Source organism: Chiloscyllium plagiosum, unplaced genomic scaffold (genome assembly GCF_037043375.1).
Source record: "Chiloscyllium plagiosum isolate Xiang-an unplaced genomic scaffold, Cpla_swu_hap1 HiC_scaffold_6, whole genome shotgun sequence".
Classification (NCBI taxonomy): Eukaryota; Metazoa; Chordata; class Chondrichthyes; order Orectolobiformes; family Hemiscylliidae; genus Chiloscyllium; species Chiloscyllium plagiosum.
Genome location: NW_028270144.1, coordinates 30,152,532 through 30,169,639, shown reverse-complemented (window position 1 = coordinate 30,169,639; position 17,108 = coordinate 30,152,532). Strand labels below are relative to the sequence as shown.

Genomic DNA, 17,108 nt, shown 5'->3' with positions numbered 1-17,108 from the left:
TGGGGAAAAGAATAACAAAATGAATTATTTGCACCTTCAGCAACTGAGAGGAGGGAATAATGTTGCTGATTAAACAAATCTTGTCAAGTGATTAGTAGATAGTTGAACAAACATTTACAGCTGAGACTGTAATTTTCTGTTATATAAGGAGGAACATGTTTTACTGAGCTAGGTGATTTATATTGTTTCTTTAATGTTTGCTTTAGTGTGGTGATAAGTGACCTTCGGTTGGGTTTATTCTACAATGTGACTGCAGAAACCATACTATAGTTTCCAGCTATGAACAACACCATTGAATATATACTTGTGTTCGGAATACAAATAGCAGTAATGAATTAGTATGTTTACAAAGTGAACGGCATTGAATTTATGGAACTGAAACAGGTCATTTAACACAGCAATTCTATTCTGGGGGTGTTTGTCCTGCTCAAGGCCTTCCTGTCATTTTTTTTCACCTAACCCTGACTGCTAATCTTTTGATTCCTAGTTCCCTCAAATAATAATCTAAATACCCTTTTCTGCTACCAGTCTTCATTATTACTCTCTGTTGTGGCAAGTTCCCCATTCTGATCACTTTCTCCTGAAGCCTTCCTTGGATTTTTTTACTCTGTACTGTGGATAGTTTTGGGCCCCTTATATAAAGAATGATATAACTGGCTTTGGAAGTAGTGCAGAGAAGGTTCACTGGGTTGATTCTGGGGAGGGGGAGATTTTCTCAAAAGGAGAGGTTGAGTAGGTTGTACCTGTGTTCTTCGGTGTTTAGAAGAATGAGAGGAGACCATGTTGAAACACATAAATGTGAAGGAGATTTGACAGGGTAAATGCAAAAATGTTGTTTCGCTTTCTGTTAGAATCTGGGTCCAGAAGGCATAATGTCAGAGTAAGAGGTTGCACAATTACGACAGATAAAGAGAAATTTCTTCTCTCGGTGGGTCGTGATTCTATGGAATTCTTTCCTGCAAAGGACTGTTGATGCTGGCTGATTAACTATATTCAAGTCAGTCAAATTGCCGTAGTTCTACCAAACCAAAGGGGTACTCTCTCAATAGAGAGAGACCACTGGTGGCCACCATACCTGAGGCAAAGGGAGAGATTGAAAAGGAGAGTCCTTCGTGGTAACCTCAACCAGTGCAGGAATGGAACCCATGCTGTAAATATCACACTACTTTGCCAAGCAACTGTCCAGCCATCTGAGCTAAACCAGCCCCCAATATTTGACTATATATTGAGAGGGACGAACTTTTAATTGGGAGAAGAATCGAGGGTTACAAGGAAAAGGCAGGATTTGAGGATTATCAGATCAGCCGTGATTTCATTGAATGGCAGAGCAGACTTGATGGGCCCAGTGGCTTACATCTGCTCCTACATCTTATTGTCTTATTGTCTATCTTATATTCATCCAAAAATAAATATTTACAATGATTACTAAATAAATGTTTGGCATTTTCCCATACTTAAAAAATAAGTAATCAAATAAAACTGCATTTTAAAGGCTATATGAGTAATAAGGCAGTTGTCTATCGGAATTAGTACCACTTGCAGGCATGTGTTTTTATGTGTGTTCTTCCTTTATCCATCTTAATGCTTTTGCTGGATTAATGTTGAACTGTTTCTTCTCACCGTAGTCCTGTCACTGTGTCGTCACTGATCTATTTCAACTTAATGTACTTTATATGGGAGTCATCATTATATGATGATTACTTTCATATAAAGTACTCTAGGTTGAATGGCTCAGTTTAATAACCTGCCGATTTGCAGAAGTGCCAACCCTGGTTGCCATGGCAAAGTGACAAATGAGCTCTAAAACTAATGAAATCTATTCAAAGGGATGAGTGTGCAATATCCTCATTGTTTTTAATAATTCACAAATAAGCATAATTCACTTAAACACATTTTCTTCCCTGTTTTGATGCATGTTTAAACAGTGAATATTGATAATATCTTTATGGGTGATAGCTGAAAGACAAGAATCTGTGGAAAAATTGAAGTTAATGTATACGCTGTCATTGTTCTACCTATCATAGGAGTTAGTTGTTATAAATGATTTTTAAATTCCCACATAGCCGTAAGGTATCTGTGTAGATTGACAGGCGTGAGTCCAATGCCATCATCCATTGCCTTTAATTAAAGTCAAGATTCATTATAGCACAGAAAGAGACCAATTGACCCCTTGAGAAAATGCCAGCTCTCTCTAGACCAACCTAGTCCATTGCATTCTCCAATAGCTCTGCACATTCATTTCACTTGAGTGTCTATCCACTGTCCTTCTGAAATCATTGATCATGTCTACTTCCATTACCTTTGATTAAATAATATTGAAAACAAAATGATTCTATGTTCCGTTCTGCCACCTGATGTTACAAGTTGTCATCAAAAACTCCATTGGCCATGAATTAATTCACATCAAATCTCATTCAAATATGGACTAAAGAGGTGAGCTGGAAATAATGCCCTTGACATCAAGGCTGAATTTGACAAAGTGAGACATCAAGAAGCCTTAACAAAGTTAAAGTAGGTGGGAAAACTCTTTACATGTTGGAGTCATGTCTGACACAATGGAAGATGGTTGTTATTTTGGAGGTCAATCATCTCAGCTTCAGGACTTCACTGAAGGAGTTTTTCAGGGTAGTGTCTGAGCCTGGTCAATCTTCAGCTGCTTCATCAGTGACCAAACATCCATCATTAGTTCTGAGGAAAGGTCACAGGATTCAAAATGTTAACTCTCCTTTCTCTAAACAGATGCTGTAGGTCTGACATTATCTGTGGAGAGAAAGCAGGGTTAACATTTCGAATCCTGTGACGCTTCCTCAGAACTAATGATAGATAGATGGTCATTGATGAAGCAGATGAAGATTGACTAGTCTTGGACACCACTCTGAAAAACTCCTTCAGTCGAAGCCTAATTCCTTATGCCCGAAACGTTGATTCTTCTGCACCTCAGATGCTGCCTGACCTGCTATGCTTTTCCAGCAACACACTCCCGACTTCAGCTGACAAATTGCAAGTGATACAAATACCAAGCAATAACCCAACAAGGGACAATTTGTCAATTATCTCTTGACATTCAATAGGATCACCAAAGTTGAATCCAGCACTATCTACAACCATTGACCAGAATCTGAACTGGGCTGATCATATGAATATAGTAACTACAAGAACAAGTCAGAGGCTTGGAATCCTATAGCGACAAACTCAGCTCCATACAACCCCGTAACTAAAGCTTGCCCACTGTCTAAAAGGTGCACTTCAGGATTGTGATGGAATATTCTTCACTGACCTGGATGAGTGCAGCTCTATTAGCACTCGAGATACTTGATACCATGCAGGGAAAGTAGCCTGCTTAGTTGGCTCCACATCCATAATGTTCACCACCACCAATGCTCAGTAGCAATGTGTACAATCTACAAGATGCACTGCAGATATTCACCCAGGCTCTTTAGACAGCATCTTCCACACCCATGACTATTTCCATCTAGAAAGACTAGGAAAGCAGATACATGGGAACACAACTGCCAAGGCCACTCACCATCCTGACCTGAAATTATATCACCATTCCTTCCATGTCACTGAGTCAAAATCCTGGAATTCTCTTCCTAACAGCGTTGCGGGAATATCTATAATAAATGGACTGTAGTGGTTGAAGAAGGCAGCTCACCACCACCATCTCAAGGGCAATTAGGCATGGACAATAAATGCAGGTGAAGCTAGTGAAAACAACATTCCCTTGATGTATAAAACAAAAAGAATTATCTAGCGTGTCCTTTCTTTATTATGCTGGCATTACCTTGATTTTAAAATTCTCGTCCTTGTTTGCAAGTTATCCCAGATCCTTGCTCCTCACAATCTGTGTAAACTCCTCTAAGCTAACAACACTCTGATATATCTGTGCTCCTCCTGTCCGAGGAGATTCACTGGTTTGCCATTTATGGCTGTCTGTTCAACTGCCCAGACTCTTGCCCCCTCTCCCCCCACCCCCAACTTAAACCTGTCCACCTTCCTACCTCTCCATTTGCTGTTATGGCGGTCCTCAAGCCAACCTTTTCAACCAAGGTTTTGGTCATCTGACCTCATCTCCTTGTAGAGTCATCGAATGATAAAATATCTACAGCATGAAAGGAAGCCATTTAATCCAACATGTGTATGTTGGCTGTCTGAAAGAGTTCTACTTCACTGCCTTTACCTCAAAATTATGATTTTTTTCCTTTTCAGATAATGATCCAATTGCCTTTAAAAAGCTTCACTTGACCTGCCTCCACCAGACTCTTGGACCGTCCATTCTAGTTCTTACCCACTCGCTGTCTGAAAATAATCTTCTTCATGATGCCCCTGTTTATTTCTTCAATTATCTTCAACTTATGCCAATTTGATTCTTCAAGCAAATGGAACAGTTTCCTCTGTCTCCTTTGTACAGGCATCTTATGATTTTGCGTACCTTTACCTCCTTTCAATCCTCTCTTGTCCAAATGCACCAGATCCATCTTCTCCATCTTTCTGAGATTTGTCACCTGTGGAACCAGTTTCATGCACCTTTTCTGCAAACTCCCTAATATTCTTTCATCCTCTGTAAATTGTGGTGCCAAGGATTGGATGTAATATTGCAGTTGAGACTGAAACAGACTTTAAAAAATGGTGAAAATAGCTTCCATGATTTTGTATTCTGTATCTCTTTTGATAAAGCTGAGAATATTGGATTCCTTATTAACTGCTCTTTCAACAGCTCCTGTCAACTTTCACTGTTATGTGCATATATACACACAGTTCCCTTTTCTCCTGAATCCCCTTTTGCATTTTTACTCTATTATTTATAAAATGATTCATTCTGTATTTCCCAGCATTAACATTTCTGTGCCATACATTCCACAAATCTCTTGTTATCCTTTTGCAGTTTCATGCTATCCTCTTCATGGTCCTCTTCATAGTTTAATTACTTCCCAGTTTCATGTCATTCACAAATATTGAAGTTCTGTCCTGTGGGTCATTAATATATTATCAAAGAGAGCAGAGCTGTTCGCAGCATCCCTTAGGTACTACACTATAAATATGTCTCCAATTACGAAAAATAACTGTTCAGTGTCTTTATTTCCTGTCATTCAATGCATGTTACGAGTGTCCCTTTTATTTAATGCATTTTAACTTTGCTCAGATGCGCTTCTGCAGACTTTTTGGAAGTCAGCAGAGAGTCAACTTTCATTTGGTACAGCTCCCGTAAAGCAGCTTGGAACATTTTATTATGTTTACGTTTTAGCAAAACTCATTATTTTTACAAGTTGCATGGTTGAACAGTAGGAAGTTATGTGCAGTGACTCATTTGAACTGTGCCCTTTGACAGGTGGATGAGGTCATGCTGACCTTGAAGCAGGCCTTCAGTACTGCTGCTGCCCTCCAGAACGCTAAGACTCAGATCAAACTGTGTGAGGCATGCCCCATGCATTACCTGCATAAACTCTGTGAACGGATTGAAGGTAAATAAGATTAAAACCCAAGCCTACTGCAGTCCTATGGATCCTGAAGGTAACAAACAGCACAATAGAATATTCTCCAAAAGTCTAACCCGTAATGGATGAGGTTCTCCACTTTTTGCTCCTAATTTTTAGCCAGTTCCAAAATGGAGAAATCAGCTAGGGAAACTATTCTGCCTCTCTATTGATCACTGGCAATTCTGGCTTTCTCTTCAGAAGAGATAGTGGACAATAAATACTGGGTGGGTGAATCTCATTATGGGAGGAAAATAAAGTATGTGCTGCATTTTCCTTCATTATTGACTTGGTACTGTGCAATGTCAGGAAGATCCCAATGTGTTTCAGTGTCCAGTATGTCAAAGAGGTGGGGTTTCAATTTTAGTTCGGTCTCCTCCCTCCACCACTCATGCACAATAGATCACAGAGGGATGGATCACACTTGCCCAGCAGAATCATTTCCAATCTGTTTGGAAATATATGAAAATGTTTTCACCTGCCCCAGAAGCAGCCCAGTGCTCACATCTGCTGCTGGCTAAACCTCGCCGTGCTAGTGGTCCATTCTACTTCCCATCTCATAATCCAGTGGTAAACTTCCCAACATTGCTAAAAATTCCCAACCTGGATCTACCAAATCACTTGAGATGTTCCCAGTCTGGAAGGTCATGGTCAGCTAGTGAATGTATAGCATTGAGCATGTACTGCATTGTCCCTGGTGCCATTACTCATTGAGTCATGGATTAGATTAGCAATTAGAGTCATAGAGATATACAGCATGGAAACAGACTCTTTGGTCGAACTCATCCATGCCGACCAGATATCCTAACTTAATCTAGTCCCGTTTGCCAGCATTTGGCCCATATCACTGTTAACCCATCTTATTCACAATCCCATCCAAATGCCTTTTAAATGTTGTAATTGTACCAGCCTCCACCACTTCCCGGTCACCAGGGTGGGAACATTTAAAATCAGGGATGCTCAAGAGGCTTAACTTAGATTAGCACAAGTATCTTGGAGAGATATTAGGTTGGAGGAGATCACAGAGATAGAAAGGGCTGACATCTTGAAGGGGTTTGAAAGCAAGATAGGGCTTTTGAAATTAAGGTATTGCTTGAATCCAAAATATGTTAGCAAACAGGACGATAATAGCAGAATGAGACGTACATGGATTTGCCTGACTCCAGACCATTCAAGTAAAAATGACAATGAGCTCAACACTGAACTTTGGAACATCTCTGCACACTTCCTTCATCTGTGAATACCGACTCAGACGCTGCTTTCAATTGCTTAGCCAATTCTAATTTGACACAAGTTAGTTTTAGTCTGAAGTGATATTTGAAAACAAATCTGTTGAACGTTACTTTATTAAATATCTTTGGAATGCCCTTACACACATTAGTTGCATTAACTTCCTTAATCCTCCCCTTCATCAAAAAATTCAAGGTAATCAAACATTGCCATTAACAAATCTTGGTTGGCTCTCATTTATTAACCGATATTTTTCCAATTCATTTTGCGATTGATTATAATCTCAGCTGGTTTCTCCTTCATTGCACATTCTACATGTGGGTGGCATGGTGGCACAGTGGTTAGCACTGCTGCCTCACAGTGCCAGAGCCCCGGGTTCAATTCCCGCTTCAGGCGACTGACTGTGTGGAGTTTGCACGTTCTCCCCGTGTCTGCGTGGGTTTCCTCCGGGTGCTCCGGTTTCCTCCCACAGTCCAAAGATGTGCAGGTTAGGTGAATTGGCCATGCTAAATTGCCCGTAGTGTTAGGTAAGGGCAAATGTAGGGGTATGGGTGGGTCGTGCTTCGGCAGGTCGGTGTGGATTTGTTGGGCCGAAGGGCCTGTTTCCACACTGTAATATAATCTGTAATCATTGACCGTAGTTATCAGGTTTATTATCCCCTTTGCATTTTTGTACGATGTCCAATCCTTCAGGTCTCTTTGGAATTCTGTGACCTGAACTTCTGTAGTTCCAACTCATCCTTCCAACGACCAACTACAGAGCATTCTTCTTTACCCAATTTCTACAGCACCAGCTCCTTTGCTACTGGATTGGTACTACCCTCTTCTTTAGAGAGGACAGATGTAAAGGACTCCTGTGGTACTTCAGCCTGCCTTCTGCCACCCCAGTAAGCTCCTCTTCATCACCAATCAACCCACACTTGCTTTACTAAGAAGCATCTATCAGTGACGCAAACTGTTTGGGTAATCTGGCTGTTCCTGTTAAATATCTGACAGTGTGTGCAAGCTCTTTCTTTTCACTGACCTTTTCGATTTTCTTTTAAATAAGTTTCGTGAAGGCTTCTAAATTCCCTTTCTACATTAATGGTGAGGGCATGGATATAGTATGTAGACAAGGTCTTGTCCCTGGGTGGGGGAGTCCAGAACAACAGGGCATAGTTTAGGGTGAGAGGGGAAAGATTTAAAAGGGACCTAATGAGCAACTTTTTCATGCAGAGCGTGCTGCGTGTATGGAATGAGCTGCTGGAGGAAGTGGTGGAGTTCAAAGTTTGTGCGAAGATTTGTAGCTCGGGTGCTCGTTGTTGTGGTTCTGTTCGCCGAGCTGGAAGTTTTTGTTGCAAACGTTTCCTCCCCTGGCTAGGCGACATCATCAGTGCTTGGGAGCCTCCTGCGAAGCGCTTCTTTGATGTTTCCTCCGGTGTTTATAGTGGTCTGTCCCTGCCGTTTCCGGTTGTCAGTTTCAGCTGTCCGCTGTAGTGGTTGGTACATTGGGTCCAGGTCGATGTGTTTGTTGATGGAGTTTGTGGATGAATGCCATGCCTCTAGGAATTCCCTGGCTGTTCTCTGTCTGGCTTGCCCTATGATAGTAGTGTTGTCCCAGTCGAATTCATGTTGCTTGTTGTCTGCGTGTGTGGCTACTAAGGATAGCTGGTCGTGTCGTTTCGTGGCTAGTTGATGTTCATGTATGAGGATTGTTAGCTGTCTTCCTGTTTGTCCTATATAGTGTTTAGCGCAGTCCTTGCATGGTATTTTGTACACTACATTCGTCTTGCTCATGTTGGGTATCGGGTCCTTCGTTCTGGTGAGTTGTTGTCTGAGCGTGGCTGTTGGTTTGTGTGCCGTTATGAGTCCTAGGGGTCGCAGTAGTCTGGCTGTCAATTCTGAGATGCTCCTGATGTATGGTAGTGTGGCTAGTCCTTTTGGTTGTGGTATGTCCTTGTTCCGTGGTCTTTCTCTTAGGCATCTGTTGATGAAGTTGCGCGGGTATCTGTTTTTGGCGAATACCTTGTATAGGTGTTCCTCTTCTTCTTTTTCCAGTTCTGGTGTACTGCAGTGTGTTGTGGCCCTTTTGAATAGTGTCCTGATGCAGCTTCGTTTGTGTGTGTTGGGGTGGTTACTTTCATAGTTTAGGACTTGGTCTGTGTGTGTAGCTTTCCTGTATACCTTTGTAGTGAATTCTCCGTTCGGTGTTCTCTGTACCATCACGTCTAGGAATGGGAGTTGGCTATCCTTTTCTTCTTCTTTCGTGAATCGGATTCCTGTGAGTGTGGCATTGATGATCCGGTGTGTTTTTTCTATTTCCGTGTTTTTAATGATTACAAACGTGTCATCGACATATCTGACCCAGAGTTTGGGTTGAATTTGTGGTAGGACTGTTTGTTCTAACCTTTGCATAACCGCCTCTGCTATGAGTCCCGAGATTGGTGATCCCATGGGTGTTCCGTTGATTTGTTCGTATATCTGGTTGTTGAATGTAAAGTGTGTTGTGAGGCACAAGTCCAGTAGTTTAAGTATGCCGTCTTTGTTGATAGGTTCAGCATCCTGTTTTCTGTTCTGTATGTCCTAGACGTGATGGTTCAGAGAACACCGAACGGAGAATTCACTACAAGGGTATACAGGAAAGCCACACACTCAAACCAAGTCCTAAACTATGAAAGTAACCACCCCAACACACACAAACGAAGCTGCATCAGGACACTATTCAAAAGGGCCACAACACACTGCAGTACACCAGAACTGCAAAAAGAAGAAGAGGAACACCTATACAAGGTATTCGCCAAAAACGGATACCCGCGCAACTTCATCAACAGATGCCTAAGAGAAAGACCACGGAACAAGGACATACCACAACCAAAAGGACTAGCCACACTACCATACCAGGAGCATCTCAGAATTGACAGCCAGACTACTGCGACCCCTAGGACTCATAACGGCACACAAACCAACAGCCACGCTCAGACAACAACTCACCAGAACGAAGGACCCGATACCCAACATGAGCAAGACGAATGTAGTGTACAAAATACCATGCAAGGACTGCACTAAACACTATATAGGACAAACAGGAAGACAGCTAACAATCCTCATACATGAACATCAACTAGCCACGAAACGACACGACCAGCTATCCTTAGTAGCCACACACGTAGACAACAAGCAACATGAATTCGACTGGGACAACACTACTATCATAGGGCAAGCCAGACAGAGAACAGCCAGGGAATTCCTAGAGGCATGGCATTCATCCACAAACTCCATCAACAAACACATCGACCTGGACCCAATATACCAACCACTACAGCGGACAGCTGAAACTGACAACCGGAAGCGGCAGGGACAGACCACTATAAACACCGGAGGAAACATCAAAGAAGCGCTTCGCAGGAGGCTCCCAAGCACTGATGATGTCGCCTAGCCAGGGGAGGAAACGTTTGCAACAAAAACTTCCAGCTCGGCGAACAGAACCACAACGAAGTGGTGGAGGCTGTTCAGATGTGGTACGGAACTAAAGCTCAGTTGCTTTGCCCCATTGGATATGTGATGCTGGTCATTAACATGCAAACGTCTGTTATCTAAGTGTCCTGACCAACACCCTTCCCTCAGTCAACATCAAAAAATGCTGATTTTACATGAGTTGTCATTGGTTTAAACTTGCTGGCAACAAAATAGCTGTGGGGGAGATTGTAGCATTGTGGTAACGTCATTAGAGGAGTACTCCTGAGGCTCCAGCTAATACGACACTGATTTTTAAATTCAGTTAATAAATCTGGAATATAAATGTTGTCTCAGCAGTGGTGGCTATCTTTGATTGTTGTAAAAACCCATCTGGTGACCTTTACCCTAGAGGGTAGAGTGTCATCCTTTTCTTCTCTGACTTCTTTGAGATTCTAGGCGCACTTCACCGCTGACTGTGAAATGGCCTCGCATGCCTCTCAGTTCGAGGGTAATTTAAGATGGGCAACAAATACTGGCCTATTGCAAGAGGTGCCACATCCCATGAAAGAATAAAAGAATTAAAAGATATAAGAACACTTAAAAATGTAAAGTTAATTGACGGAGAAGCTCTTTAAATGCCTAAAGAAAATGAAAGGCAGCATATACACTCATCTTTTTGGATAAGACAAAATTTGATAGTTCATTTTAAAAAGCTTTTTTAATAGACATTATTAAAAAAAAAGTTGAGAGTGTGTTGCTGGAAAAGCACAGCAGGTCAGGCAGCATCCGAGGAGCAGGAAAATCGATGTTTCAGGCCGGAGCCCTTCATCAGCATGAAGAGCTCCAGCCCAAAACGTTGATTTTCCTGCTCCTCGGATGCTGCCTGACCTGCTGTGCTTTTCCAGCAACACACTCTCAACTCTGATTTCTAGCATCTGCAGACCTCACTGTCTGCATTATTTAAAAAAAGCAATATGAACATGATGAAGAGCTCTGCTAATGATACTTTGCATATAAGCACGGAACATTCGTTTGGACCTTGCAGATTAAAAGATTGTGTATTTTATTATTGGGCTTGATCTGGTGCTGGGGCACTGGTGCTGTCTTGTTAATCCAAAACTAGGAATGTCTGGAAATCAGCAAGGTCTCTGCTCCTGTGCATGCAGCTCAGAGTTTACCAGGAATGAACACTTCTCCCTCTTAATGCCTTTAATCAGAGCATGCAACACTTAGGCCTGGATTTTGTCTGCAAGTTGGGGACGCAAAGTTAAGAGAGTTCCCAGTACTACAAACCCTATGTTTGGAAGTGGTTCCCTAAACAATAGATTCGTGATCTGGGGGTCAGATTAGATTACAGTTTGAAACAGGCAACCTCATTTGCTTCTCTCTACAACATGGAGATTTAACTCAAAATGATTGATTGATGGCTGTACGTTAGGTGGCATAATTAATAAAATAAGTGGGAGTATAAAATTGCAAAGGGAAGCTGATGGAATAATGTGGAGTGAGCCAAATTACAACATGTTGGGATGTGTTAGACTATGCACTTTAATCCTAAAGAAAACAGACTGGAGTGTTTGCTAATAATAAAGTCCATGATAGAAATCACAAAATATGAATGGATAAATACAGCAAGTAATTTAAAAGTCAAATGAATTGTTTGCCTTTATCTGAAGGTAGCTGGAATATAAACTAATAGGGGTAAATGCAAGGGTAAATGTAAGGGGGTGGGTTGCTCTTCAGAGGGTCGGTATGGACTTGTTGGGCTGAAGGGCCTGTTTCCACACTGTAGGGAATCTAATCTAATCTAAGGAATCTAATTTATGTCACAGTCGTGTAGGCCTGGTTAGAATGCATCAGGATAGATTTTTGTTAGGTAAGTGTATGAGGGACATAGATCAAGCATGGGTAAATGGAGTCAGGATGCAATTCAGCCTTGATCTAATAGGGTAGCCTTGCAGGACCTGAATTCCCTCTGCTCGTCCTGAGCCAGTTTAAAATGAGCCTTCAGCAGAGGTGGGGAGCAAAGTAGGGCAGAAAGATAATACTGCTCAGGAGGTTTTAAAATGCAGGTTATGAAATAATTGCTAAGGATAAGCGTAGAGTATTGGAAACAATCTCTTTATGCTTCATTTTCTGAATGTCTGTAAAATGGAAATGGCATGAACTGTGCAATTGATTTCAGAATCCACCCTTGCTCTAATAAGGTAACATTTCAATTTTTAGGTAAGTCCCTGTTTAATGTTTTTTAATGTCATAAGTCACCGGGGTCTATTATCTCGTTGAACACTTGTGATTCATTTTATCTTCATTTCGTGTGTGGCCTGATTTTTGTCATTTTGGATTAGTCTCTCCTGCTCTTTAACCCACTGATTTGCAGCTTCTGTTCCTGCAACACTGCCTGACCTATGGCCTTTCCTTCTCCCTGATCCATCCTTTCACTGAACCTCCCCCCTCCCCGACTCACTTCTTGCCCCTTCCCTCTCCTGAACTGGTGTTCCCACTCAAGATCCCAAACCAAAGGAGTTGTAGAAGCCCAGTTCCTGGAGGTGCATAAATGCTGAGATCCTTTTAAAGCTGTCAAAGCTGCTTCTGTTGCCTTTCACTGACACCGCCCATCTCCAGAGCCCTCACTCGCAGTGAAAGGTCAGGAGATGGAAGTGGTGAATGGGAGATTTTGAAAAACACTCCGCACTTCTGCACCTGCTGCTCTGGCATTGAATCAGGATCTTGAGCAGGAGCATGGATTCAAGGTGAAGGAAATGGTGAGTAGCTTAGTCAGGAGGGGGAGAGTCTGTGTGTCAGTGTGCAGGGAGGGAAAAGATCTATTTCAATCGGGAGGGTAATGTTTAGGAAGCAGGATCAGCAGTGAGCAGGAGGAACTGTAATAGGAAGTTGCATTTTTCTCACATTTTTAAAAAAAGTTTGTTTTGCAACTTACTTAATTTACCAGTGTAGGATTTTAGCAATATTCAGGAGTTAATCTTTTAGTGTTTTGTTTTTCGGATGAACAGGATCCGACTCAACCTAACTGCAGCTTTTGCATGAGTTTTGATTGGAAGATGTGATTGTTCAAATAACTTCACTTAAAGTTGCAGCTGAAAATCTCAGATATAAGTGAGGACTTGCTCTACACTGCATTTAAGCATGAGAAATATCTCAGTGATTGAAAAGAAAAATGTTTAATTCTTGTGACGAAGGCATTGCTGGCAAATATGGCATTCATCGCCTGTCCCTAGTTGTCCATGAATAGGTGCTGGTGAGATTGGGTTGTAGGTACCTGGAATGCACTGCCAATAGAGGTGGTGGAATCAGGCTCATTAGCAATGTTTAAGACACATTTTGATAGACACATGAATGGGAGGTGAACAGAGGGATAGAGGGCAATCCGTAGCAGGTCTAAATAGGGATTAGGAATCAGTGCAGGCTGAAAGGCCTGTTACAATGCTGTATTTTCTTTGTTCTTCAAGAGGGTACTGGGCAGCTGTGTTCCTGAACAATGACAGTCCATGTGATAGTTGGTCCCACACTGCTGTTAGATGGGGAACTCCAGAGTTTTGATCCTGTGATGGTGAAGGAAGGGAGATACATGTCATTGTCAGCATCATCCGCGCCTTAAGGGGAACTGGATAGGATGATGTTCCCATAAACAGGTTGCCTTGCCATCTTAAATATTGAAGGTCATGAGTCTGGGAGATTCTATCACACAAGCCATAGCAAATTGTTTCAGTGTAACTTGTACATTCTGCAGTACAATGTCAGGTTATGCCTTAGTATCTATAACAGGGAAAGAGTTATGTGATAGCTTTGATAGCTTAATATGACTGCAAGTATACAGCAGTTACTTGAATTTTACATCTGCTTAGCCTGAGAAAAAGCAGAAAGAATTGCCAGTTGTTTAAGCAAGTACAATTAAGTGATGCAATGATCATCATAACTCTGATTTTATTTCAGGTCTCTACCCACCAAGAGCCAAGCTTGCGATACAGAGGCATGTTTCTCTTTTGAGTGACAATGAACAAGCTGATATTTTTGAACGTGTTCAGGTAACAATATGGAGACTCTCAGAAAGAGCCCATTAAAATTATACATTGCTTAAAGAAGGTTGTCTCAGTAACTGTGGCTTGCAGATTATTCATACATTGTTAAATTATATAAATTCTTAACAAAAGATTGGACTGAAATTTCTGATTTGATCATTAATTTGTGACTGTAATCTAAATCGTGATAATTTTTTTAAACTTTATCTCCGTTTAAAGGGCATTGTTTGCTTGTAAAGACCCCCTGAAGGTTCAGAAATAATTCTTCTTAACATCTATGTCCTCATTACAGATGCTTTTTCCTTCTTCACTAACTCTAGCCCCATATCTTACTGCCAGTGAGATTATTTATGAGGAATTGTATACTATACCCACATACTGTTAAACCACCCATGTCAGCATTTCTTCTTGTTAGAGGACAAAGACTCTAAAGCAACAATGTAAAGAACATGGGCCTACTCATCTACCAAAGATGACACTGAAAAGGATAGTATTTCACCCTTCATTTCAAATTTCACCTCATGTTTGTTCTTCTGCAGTCAGTTAGTTTGTGACTCCCCATAAATGGCTGTCATTCAGATTGGGAGCTTGGATTGAATGGTGGATTGCTGTAGACCATGAGGTGTATGTTGGAAATTGACCATCACTCCCTTCTTAAAGTCTCAGCTTTCCATCAGTCTGAGAAGTGAATAGACTACTTTGAATCCAAACTTGGGAATTGCCCTCACATTGCTCTGAGATAGTGTCCAGGTGGTGGGGTGCCGTATGCTCTTTGGAAAGTTAAGACATCCTTAAATAAACGGTAGAGGGTGAAGAAGAGAGGTTATGTATTCAAATACTACTTGAAGTGCAAAAAGTGGAAGATGGAGTCAAAAGGGAACTAAGCCTTCTCACGGAGAGCAATAGGACATGATCTGCTTTGTGTAATGCTATGACTTGTGCATTTGGTTCTCCATTGTTCATTGCTGTTAAGACACTCTGTACCAGGAGTGGAGCCTTGTAAGTTCTGGCCCCTACCTGAAGTAATTTTGAATATTGTTTATAATTCAAAGCCACCCTTTGGACCTCGGCTATTGTCAGTAATGTATATGCCTTTATGGCACACACACTGAGATTGAAACAAAAAATTAATGTACTGTAACTTAAAGCTTCCACAATTATAGTAGAAACCTTCACAGTTTAAGTAGAACTGGAAATAACTGCAGAATAGTTAGATAACTTATCGTTACCAATATTAACAAATGATCTGTATTGACAGAAAATGAAGCCAGCTGATGACCAAGATGAGAATGAACTGGTGATCCTCATTCTGCGACAGATATGTGAGAATAAACAGAAGACCCATGCCCATCTTGGAGAGAGCCCCATGGTATCGCAGTTTCTTCATTCACGTTTTCAAAGAGAAAGTTGTGACACTTTGACTGCAGAGTTATGCAATGTCATTATTTTTCAATATAATGTTCCGTTCACAAGATGGCCTCCAGCAGCCATGTATCCAGGAACACATGAATCAGGAGCAGGAGTACACCTCTCAATCCCTTGAGTCTTCTTCACCATTTAGTAAGATCATGGCTGATCTAATTGTAACCTTAAATCCATATTCCTGCCTATCTCAGTTAACCTGTCACCCCTTTGCTGAACAGGAATTGATCCACCCTACCTCAAAAATCTTCAAGGACTCTGCTTCCATCACCTTTTTCAGGAGGAGAGCTCCACAGACTCAAAACCCTCTGAGAGAAATAAAAGTCACCTCATCTATTTCAAATGGGGGACGCTTCACTCTGAAAAAGTAGGCCCTAGTTTTAGATGTTGCCATAAGAGAAAATGTCCTCTCCACATCAAGCTGTCAAGACTCCTTAGGACTTTATATGATTCAGTCAAGTTTGTTTGAATCATATCTTTCAATCACGCACTCATCTGATTGGATTTCAAATACAGGTGTGAAGGAAATTAATTCAAGAACATTTATAACTAATTAAGTAATTAATTGTGAGCAAAGCCCTTTGAGATACCATGAAATACATAGGTTAGAGTCTTATGAGACCCACTACACTGGGGCAAGTGGAGCACTGGAAGGGAATTCCAAAAGCCCTGTGGGCTGACACAATCCCACCTCATGTCAACCTTACTAGAGGATGCTGAGCAACAGGAGCATCTACCACTTGGCAGCTGTTGCTAGCCATCAGTAATATTTAGCTGGTCAGTTGGGGCCATGTTGTAGAGTTGCACAGAAACAGAGCTTTTGGTCCATCTAAACTAAGTCAGTCCCACCTGCCTGAACTTGGTCTTTATCCCTCCAAACGTTCCTTATTCATGTTAAAAAGACATTTAGATAAGTACATAATAACTATAATCCACCACTTCCCTTGTAAGTTCATTCCACATACAGACCACTCTCTGTGTAAAGAAATTGTCCCTTTTGATTTTAAAAAAATCTTTCTCCTCTCAATTCAAAAATGTCCTAAAGTCTTTAAACCCCCCACCATAAGGAAAAGACACCTGCCATTCACCTTATCTATGCCCCTCATGATTTTATAAGCTTCCATGAGGTCACCCCTCAATCCCCTCCTCTCCATTAGAAAAAGTCCCAGCCTATCCAGCCTATTTTTCAAAGTCAAACCCTCCATTCCTGGCAATGTCCTGGTAAATCTCTTCTGAACCCTCTCCAGCTTGATAATATACAGGGCGACCAGAACCGGACAAGTACTCCAGAAGAGGCCTCACCAATGTCCTGTACAACTTCAGTAAAAAATCCCAACTCCTACACTCAAAGGTTATAAACAGTGTGGGATTTTGCTGATGAAAAAAGGCTGGACACACTGGGGATGGTCTTTTGGCGAATCAGAGGGCCAAAGAGACTTCCCTCATTGATCCTCATCATCCTCCTGAGGAGGGGGAATGCCCTCATGTAGTACCCTGATGTTCATCT

At 41.5% G+C, this 17,108-nt stretch overlaps 1 protein-coding gene across 2 annotated transcripts in view; it reads left to right on the top strand.

Annotated features, from left to right (window-relative positions):
• The window catches only part of tbc1d4 (TBC1 domain family, member 4), a 288,880-nt gene that overhangs the window by 153,744 nt on the left and 118,028 nt on the right, over positions 1-17,108 (top strand). For both annotated transcript variants that reach the window (XM_043691388.2, XM_043691389.2), the window contains exons 5-7: positions 5,330-5,462; positions 14,094-14,185; positions 15,438-15,548. In XM_043691388.2, coding sequence (XP_043547323.2) covers positions 5,330-5,462; positions 14,094-14,185; positions 15,438-15,548 — 336 coding nt within the window. The remainder of the gene's footprint in view (positions 1-5,329; positions 5,463-14,093; positions 14,186-15,437; positions 15,549-17,108) is intronic.